The sequence below is a fragment of the Nomia melanderi genome, chromosome 9 (assembly GCF_051020985.1).
Source record: "Nomia melanderi isolate GNS246 chromosome 9, iyNomMela1, whole genome shotgun sequence".
In the NCBI taxonomy this organism is placed as follows: Eukaryota; Metazoa; Arthropoda; class Insecta; order Hymenoptera; family Halictidae; genus Nomia; species Nomia melanderi.
The window spans coordinates 1,060,660-1,069,891 of record NC_135007.1 but is presented as its reverse complement, the minus strand read 5'-3'; the positions used below and the strand labels follow the sequence as shown (position 1 = coordinate 1,069,891).

Below are 9,232 nucleotides of genomic sequence, written 5' to 3'. Positions count from 1 at the left end.
TCGCTCAGTCGATAGTGCGGTGAAGACAAATGAAGTAACCATACAACGAAGAACTTTTTCAGATTCCTTTTAATGGATATACATTATTTACAGTTCAGTGTAACAAAATGGTATAAAAAAGTGTAAAGTTTTGATTTATAATTGCAAAAAAAAACGAATTGTGACAAATATCTACATTTTTTCACGCCACAAAATTATTCGCTCATTTCATAATAATTACTGTTTTAATTATTATCTTAATAAAATTAATATTTAGTGGGATACCCCTTCTGTTTTATAACTTCTGCTAGCCTTTTTAGCATTGATCTCACTATTTTCTGTAAATAATTAACATCAATGTTTTGCCATTCCTCTTGTAATCTGTTTTGTAGTTCAGTTTTATTTTTAATTGAATGTTTACGTATTTTAGTGTCTAGTATATTCCACACCATCTCGATAGGATTTAAATCCGGCGATTGAGGTGGAGTTTTCATTACTTTCGGGCAATTGTATAGCAACCATTCTTGCACTACGTTATCTTGATAAAAGTGGAAAATGTCTAAGATCCCCATCTTTTGAGCACTTTCCTTTAAATTTTCTTTTAAAATATTTAAATACATTATTTTGTCTATTATGTTTAATAATTTCCAAATTACCCACTCCATGATAACTAATGCATCCCCAAACCATTATATTGCCGCTTCCGTGCTTAACAGTACTGCATAAGTTCTTCGGATTCAACTCAGTGTTTGGTTTTCGCGAAACTTTTTGCGGGCCATCGGAACCCCAAATATTGAATTTGCTTTCGTCGTAAAAGATGACATTTTGCCAAAATTCAGGAGGCTTCGAAATATAGTTTTTCGCGAATTCTATTCTTTTTTTTCTGTTCATTTCACTTATATAAGGCTTTATCCTTGCTGCGCGGCGGTTGTACATACCTATTCTTTCGCAGTGTTCTTCTAACTGTTTCATGGGAAACTTCTTTTTCAGAAAAGCCTTGAAGGAGTGAATTGATTTGGGGAGCACTTATTTTTGGATCTTCTTTAACTTTTCTCACTATAAATCGCTCTTCCGCGGAATTTAATAATTTTTTCCTACCGCGGCCTGTTTCATTTTCTACTCGTCCTTCTTCTTTGTATCGTTTTATAACGTATCGCACTGTAGAATAATTTTTGCAAACAATTTCCGCAATATCCCTAATGGATTTTCCATTTTTCCAATGAAAAATGATGATTTTTCTAACTTCCAGATTTGTTTTTTTACTTTTTCTACCCATAATATTGAATTGTTGAAACAAGAAGTTACAAATCAAGATCAATGCTTTTTAGTCACTTGTCTACGTTATACTGACTACTTTTAGCGAAAAGCATAAACAAATGCCCACCAAAGCCAGATTGATAGCATTTGTTTTAGTTGGTTCGCAACATGGGCGAATAATTTTGTGACGTGAAAAAGTGTAGATATTTGTTACAATTCGTTCTCTTTGCAATTATAAATCAAAACTTTATACTTTTTTATACCATTTTGTTACACTGAACTGTAAATAATGTATATCCATTAAAAGAAATCTGAAAAAGTTCTTTGTTGTAGGGTTACTTCATTTATCTTCACCGCACTATCGACTGAGCGAATAATTTTGTGACCCACTGTAGGTTAAATAACTCTCTCCATCATCCACGAAAAACGTAAATATTGTCTACCTGCCGATGACTGCATATTTTACATTTACATTACAAAATTATTGCAGCTAATTAGCCTAATATGATCGTTTTACGGAAAATGTTGTAATAAGAATAATAGCATATAATTGCCTAGGTTTCACCATGCATAGGTTGCTGTGAGTGGAGACACAGGGTGATGATTAGTAGACTATTAGTAGACTAATACTATCGGAGTTGAAAATAATCCCTCGGTGGATATTTCTTTTCTTCAGTCTAAATCTAAATGAAGAAGTATATAAATATAAAAAAGTAACATTAAAGAGAACTATACGAAAGAATAATAAGAAAGAATTATAAGGAAAAATGATCAGAAATAAGGAATCCCATGGTGGATGATCAATGACTTCTTTCTTGAAATTAAATCTAACACATTAAATCGTAAATTAAATCTAACACAATAAATCGTAAATTAAATCTAATTTTAAACATGAATTTGTACATTATGAACGCAAGCAACGAAACATAGATGAAGATCCATTTCATCAATTCGCCTCCCTTAACTTAACGGATTTTAATATTAACGCAATTAATTCTACCTTCTTGGCGGCTGTCTTCTTCCTTGAGTCAAAACCTAATTGACAAGAAGATACAAGAAGAAAAGAAATTAAAAATTCCCCGGCGGACGATCGACGTCTTTTGCAAACTTAATTCTAACTTAGAAATAAGAAAAGAAGTCTCTGATTAGAAAAGAGTAATATAAGGGTGACGCGGAGCAAACCACGATCGGATCAGTAACTTCCAAACAAGGAGTAAGGGAAGACGTAGGGACGAGTAGTAGGGACCCAGCAAAGACTGCCGCATTAGCCGATAGCACGAGCATCACCGCCTCACACGGCGCCCATCATGAAATTTGATTTGGTACATCGACGTACGTGAGCGGCAGAATTGGCTTATATGACACATGTACGATTTACTTGCATACATGATTAAGTGAACCGGAATTAAGAGAGAAACTGTAGCGCTCAACCGCGAAAGAAAGTCGCGAATACGCGAAAATCTTCAACTGGGCGTCGGTCGCCACACCGGCGCTACTGGAAGATTCGCAAGCATGCGAAGACGATTCTTTGAGACGACACTTCCAGAAGTCGAGCGTTCTCGAAGAGCGAAACAAATAAATAGCGCGGTCGAGTTCGCGACAAGCAGTCATCTTCGATCCGTCAGTCTAAAAAGTAGGATCAACGTCTGAACCCGCACGAATTATTCTATACTACGTCCACAGAACAAATGAGATGAGTTTTAATATGAACTACTCTAACGGGGATAATGATGGTTTCCAGGTCCACCGCGAGGAGGTTGATGCGAGGGACCCACTTATATTTTCGAATTTATTTGATCCGAATCGCGCTTTTTCGAAACACTTCACAGAAGTGTTAGCTCATCCGTTCATAGAGACAATTTAAGTTTTCAGACAAATTAATGCAATTCAGTTAAATAAAGATTATTATTAAATTATTAATGACAACTAACTAATTATTAAATTATTTTTTAACAAGTATAATCTAATATTACATTTCTTCATTTTGTGAATTTTCCTCCATGAAATCCTCCGTTATTCAACCCGTTAAACAAAAAATCCTTCACTGTCCTTATCATTAGAAAAATCAATTCTCTGTTATCGATAGAATCCTTCTGGTCACTTATACCCTGGACGTGTTCAGCCGAAGATAAACCTTGACTAGCACGATAATCCTCCCCGAACTGTTCAGTCTGTTCGCCGCGAATATGTCGATCGTTGTCGGTTACGCGTCGTTTGCGATTTGCGGCCCTTTCTTTATCAACGTTATCTCGAATGTATCGCGATGCAATACGCCACGGAATTATTGTCAACCGTGATCCGCGAGGAGGGAGTTGCCATTATATACGTGGCAGAATATATCGCGTCCACATTAAGTCCATTTATCGCGTTATTCAATAGATTTTTGCACAACCTGCCGATACCGGTATATACTTGGACTCTCAAGCTTCTGGGATACTATGTCTCTTTCTTCCGGAAGCGCTTTTGGAAGAATATCCGCAGACATTGCTGGTAAGGCGATGATTTTTGTGTAAGAATCGGAGATTAGAAAGCTTCCGAAAATAACTGTTTGAAACTGTTATATAAAGGGTGTTCCTAAATTATTGCGTATCCTGACTAATCGATATTTAAGTATGAGAAAGAAACATTGGATATCTCGTTTTCTTACTCTTCTATGCGAACTTTAACAGCAATTTTCAAAGAAATGATTCATTTCAATTAATACAATACGAAGACGCAATAAAAAATTTTAACCCCTTTTTCAAGGTTAGAGGCAATTTTGCGACAGCTTCTTTATCTTAATCTCCATTAAATCGAAGGTGTAGAATCATGCTACGACAAGAAAGTACAATCATTTCTTTCCACCCCGTACATCTATTACTTTCGATGATCGTTTGAGGATGAAAATTATCGTATCGATGACATCGGACTTTGGTGTTTAACATTGAAAGTTAATAGTAAGTAATTTGATATTAATAACGAAAGATCAAACTATCGTTTTCTTTTTTTTTTCTAATATTTAACAGTTTGACGGATAACTCATCTTCTTTTAGATAAGGTTTCTAATGGCCGTTTCAAGTTTCTTCTTTTCCTATTATTCAACAGAATACAAATGCATTCTCGAGGAATTATTAACACTAGAACTACCAAACAGTCTCATTGCCTTTTCTTTAATCCTTATATGGAAACTATAATAGTACATTTATTGAGAATAAATAGGGGAAAGTAGGGTAAAATGGAATGCTTTTTTAAAAATCGTAATAATAAAGTATCCAGAAGAATAAACGCATGAAACTTTTTTTGGAAGTCTTAAGTAGACCTCTGGTTATAAGGCAATAGAAGATTTTTTTAATGAAAATATTTAGTTTTGAAGGAAAATACGATTTTTTAAAGATATTGAAATATCCGCTTCGCAAAAATGAGAGGGTAAAACGGAATACTCATGTAAAATCATATAAAAGTACAAAATGTTTACTTCTACTAAATCAAAATTGCTAGCTGAATATATTTTATTATTACCTGATGTAAATAAACTACAAATGTATACGACTTTATGAACAAAAATCACAAATAAATGTGTCTTCTTCGTTTTTTGCACGGATACAATCTAATTAGTCAATCTTTATCTAATCTTGCATTCTAATTTGCTATACATCAACACGATTACATGTAATCAATTAAAACTGTAAACAAAGCATATAGTAAGAAACTGTTGTTGCCCATATGCTGAAGTGTTTCGTTTTACCTTATGCATCGTTATTTAGAAAAGCATGCAAAATTTACGGTTTGGCATGAGAGAAAGAAATAACTTAAATGTTCAATTAAATCCACTATTCCTTAGGTTAGCCATCAAATAGCAGCTTAGCTACCAATTCAACTGATTAACACGTTCTCTCTCACCAAAAATCTCAGTTACATTTTACTTATGAAGTGCATTGACTGTCTTTATAAACTATTAAGTCATAAGTCAAATGGGATAAAATAAAATAATAAGTTCCAATTTTTGGCGACTTTTATACATTTTGATATCATTTCTTTACGTTTCGTAAAATATATTCTCACAAGAATTGTCATGTGTCAACGCGGTTAGAACGAAAATTCCTGCTTGGTGGTCATCAAAGAATTTATTCGCATTAGAACACCGCTCGTGACTATTATTTCCTTTCAAAGATCCGATTAATGGAAGGTCGACCGTTTAGTTAATTGTCGACATTAGCTGCGACCGGCATATGTGGCACCGTTTAAACACCGACACGTTTCTGTACTCGAATTTCGTTTCCCTTTCCGTGAAAACGTACAAATCCACGCGACACGCGAGCTTCTCCACTCTTACATTCTACCCCAGTACATACCCAATCTATTATTAATAATGTTTTTCCTTTATTCATAATACCGGTTTTCCTTTCGGACAGGTTAAAAAAATCTCCGTCAAGGGCGCGTGCACAGCCCTGACTAGCCGTGGTCGACGAGCGATGGCCGTGTGGCGCCAAAGCTCTGTGCATGCACCGTTCTCACGCTGTCTGCGAGGGGTTTCTTCTTCAGAAATGTCTGCAGAATCCAATGCTGCATAGCAAATTCGTTCTAGCCAACCCACTTTTCGTAGAAATGTAACAGAAGTGCGTACTAAGTACGCGCATCTACACTTTTTTAAACTTTGATCGTTTACAAATATTTAAGGATAGGCAAAATTAAAAATTTTTATAGCTACATATTCGGGCAAGTCTCCTCTATTTTCTACGGCAAATTTTAACTGCCTATCGTTTTTAGTTTTCACGTAACACTTGGTTTTCTGAAAAATTCGACCGTTTTTACAAAACCCCAGTTTTTTCGAAAACTAGACCTGACCCAGCAATTTGGTTCTCGGATTCGTATTTAGTTTACAAAATTTGTTCCACAGTGTAATGATCATGCGTCGAAAGTCTAGGCGACCCGAGCATCTTGAATGGAAGAGTCCCTTTACCCATGTGCACTTTTAGTTTGGTGGTCGATATCTGTTTTTACAAGAGTCGATATTTCGTCAATATACCCACATTCACTCATACGTACATCCAACCATCGCATCCTTTAACAAGTGTTAGTAATTAAGTGTTTTTGTTTGTTAAAATATATTAAATAGTTCAAGTCCAACGTCTTCATCACTGGGTCCACTAACGTCAATAATCACTCCTTATTTCTTTGATCGGTTATAAGGAGAGTCGTTCAAAACTCACGGTGCGACAATAGTCGAAGTCGAGATTTACAACCTCGGCTTGTATTTTTGGCACTGACCGCAAACACGTCGTGAGGCGTAATCTCTTTACGCGAACGAACAATGATTGCTGTATTTTTATATTTGTTTCTGGATAATTGTTAAAAATAACTATACGAAAATATGTTTTCTGTGTTTTTAAATAAGATATGTGTCTTTTGGTTTGTATAAATTATATATTACTTGTTGCAGTAAATACTATATATAATTTCTTTTGATTATTTCTTTTTAGGGGAACCAGTAGAAGTTTGCATCTAGGCGGCAAACACTTTTTTGTATCGAAGCAGCTAGAACAATAAAGTTAAGAACATTTTAGTTGTTGAACAGAAAAAGAAATAACGAGTGAAAGAAGGACAGAATGGGTGTTCGAGGATTAGCATCATGTACGGATCGGGACAAGGCCTAAAACCGTATAAACTGCAGAATACCTATTTGATGATAGATGGTCGTAATTTGTCATATAGTATATATCATTTGTGCAAACATGAATATTAAGCACGTACGATGCCTGATCGATGTCAATACGGCTATAGCGGCGGTTGCAAAGGCGTTAAACTGTCCAGTTCTCAGCACGAATTCTGTCTTTTATTTGTACGGGTCGTTGGTTATACCGTTTAGCACGTTGGAGGGCAATATAGGATGTGATTCAGACGACAAATCATTCAGTTGCAGAATGTTTCCTTTCCAGGATTGAACAAATATACGATGTCGCTGATTGCGGTGCTATTGGGGAACGATATCATAAAACATGAAGTGTTCATAAATTTCTTAAGCCAGTTTAAGAAGTATTTAAGAGGCAAAGCGATTTATAATATAAGACTAATCTTTGATTGGTTGAGTAAACATACCTTGGAGGAAGCAATCATCAAAATTATGAGTGGAATACCTAAGCCAATGAGAGAAAAGGTTTTACATGTGATAGAGGCAAATATAAATTATTATACGTGTTTGCCAGCAGTGGACGAGTATATTAAACTTTTGGGTGTTTCGAAAGATTCCGTTGAATGCACAATCGATTCTACGAATGAGATTTATAAATTCGAAGGGGATATTCAAAGTTTACCGTACAAAGGGATAGAGTCTTTTAATGGGATTAATGAGCAGGAAAGCTCTATAGATCAATTAAGACATACTCTTATCGAACATGAACAAGCAAACCGTGGACCATCTAATGAATCGATGATCGATACGTTGCCTGAGTGGTTTCTAAATGATTTTTACATGGCTAGACTTCCAGGCATGTTCTTATCATTAATTGGCAAGCATTGGTATCCTACGCCAATACAAATAGACAATTTTCAGTCTCCCTCGAGTTATTTGATTGGTTTTGATATTCTTAAAGTTACATTCGGAATTTTGTCGTCAGCGACAGATGAAAAAAGATCCTTACTGAAATGTATGGTTAGGAATCAGCGTGGGGGTTTAGAACATCATGACTTAGAAGGGACGAAAACTGTACCTTTGTCAGAAGTTAGAGAGCTTCCGCTGAATCATCGAAAAGAAATTTTGGATAATACGTTAGGGATTCTAGACATACAGTGTATCGAGACACTTCCACCGGAATGGAAGTTATATATTGCCTGCTTTAAATATTGGACAGATCGAGCACCGCAGTGTAGGTCAGACAAATGTTACAGGTATTCAATAATTTTCAGTATGTTGTTTAACATAATAATTACGAAAATTGGGCAACACAAATCTCTGAAAAGCCTGGAAAGTTTATATCCAACGTTACTTTCAGATGAAATGAAAAATTTCATTCCATTTCATTTCCCATCGCATTTTTCATCGAAAGAAACAAATTCTCAGGCGTACATAAAACATATTCATAAGGAAATTAATATGCTAGATTGTCTTCTAGCTGTGCCATTTTTTATTAAACACGCTAAATTACAATCCTCATCTTTGAAGACGCGTATTCTTCATTCGTTTGTAGAATTTCAAATCTGCCTGTCATTAGGTATAGATCTGAATGCGCTTCTCGACTGTCCTTATGAAGAAGTCAACGTAGCTACTTTTATCAATGGCCTGTTTTTGTACAATCTGTATGTCGATTTTAAAGAGCGCAATGATGTACACGATTATGCAAGTGGAATTCTTACGAATTCTTCGACCCTGTTAAAAATTTTCAATGAGTTAGTTACAATACTAAAGTATATACTCCAATGAAATAATATTTCAGAAATATATTTACTTATACAGTCGATAAAATTGATTTGTAAGGTTAGAGCGATAAAACTATAAATTTTATAAATAAAACAGATTAATATTATGCATTTTCTCTCTACAGATATTCCTCTATTTTTTGTTTTCTAGTAATTACGCAATTTTTTTCTACTCTGAGAAAGAACTAGCTTAACTTCCTTCAAACCGTAGTCTTCTACAAAAGAAAATAATGCAATTACGTTACTTTAGATGATTTATTGAATAAAACTGGTAACTGCTATTGCGATTAAACGACTTACTAAGAAATCCTTAAGTACTGATTATAATAATCATTTTAGGATTGTAAAATATTTAAGGTATCGCATACACAGGGTGTTTTAAAGTATTACGCATAAATGATAGGGCGTGTACAACTTACTAAACTGAGTAAAAAAAACCCCGCACTCATGGGTTATATATATACATATATATATTTATATCAGTTTTTAATCAAAGATTTATTTTTAACAGATTGAATTCATTCAAATATCAACATGCAAGTCTTATTTCATTATGGAAAATTTATTCATGTTATTTCACACATAAAATTCTATTACCTAACAG

General features: G+C 34.7%; 1 protein-coding gene across 5 annotated transcripts; it reads left to right on the top strand.

The window, feature by feature from the left end:
• Positions 1-3,410: 3,410 nt before the first annotated feature.
• LOC116431182 (protein asteroid-like) lies at positions 3,411-9,228 on the top strand. 5 transcript variants are annotated; one of them, XM_076370412.1, is made up of 4 exons: positions 3,411-3,726; positions 3,987-4,172; positions 6,696-7,014; positions 7,207-9,228. In XM_076370412.1, the coding sequence occupies exons 3-4, from the start codon at positions 6,968-6,970 to the stop codon at positions 8,630-8,632; spliced, it is 1,473 nt and encodes a 490-aa protein (XP_076226527.1). In that variant the 5' UTR covers positions 3,411-3,726; positions 3,987-4,172; positions 6,696-6,967; the 3' UTR covers positions 8,633-9,228. The 5 variants fall into 5 exon arrangements, 4 of the variants coding, with proteins under 4 accessions (XP_076226527.1, XP_076226526.1, XP_076226528.1 ...); XM_076370411.1 differs by having other exon boundaries at positions 3,982-4,172; XR_004235865.2 differs by lacking the exons at positions 6,696-7,014; positions 7,207-9,228 and adding an exon at positions 5,628-6,689 and having other exon boundaries at positions 3,982-4,172.
• The last annotated feature ends 4 nt before the right edge of the window (positions 9,229-9,232 follow it).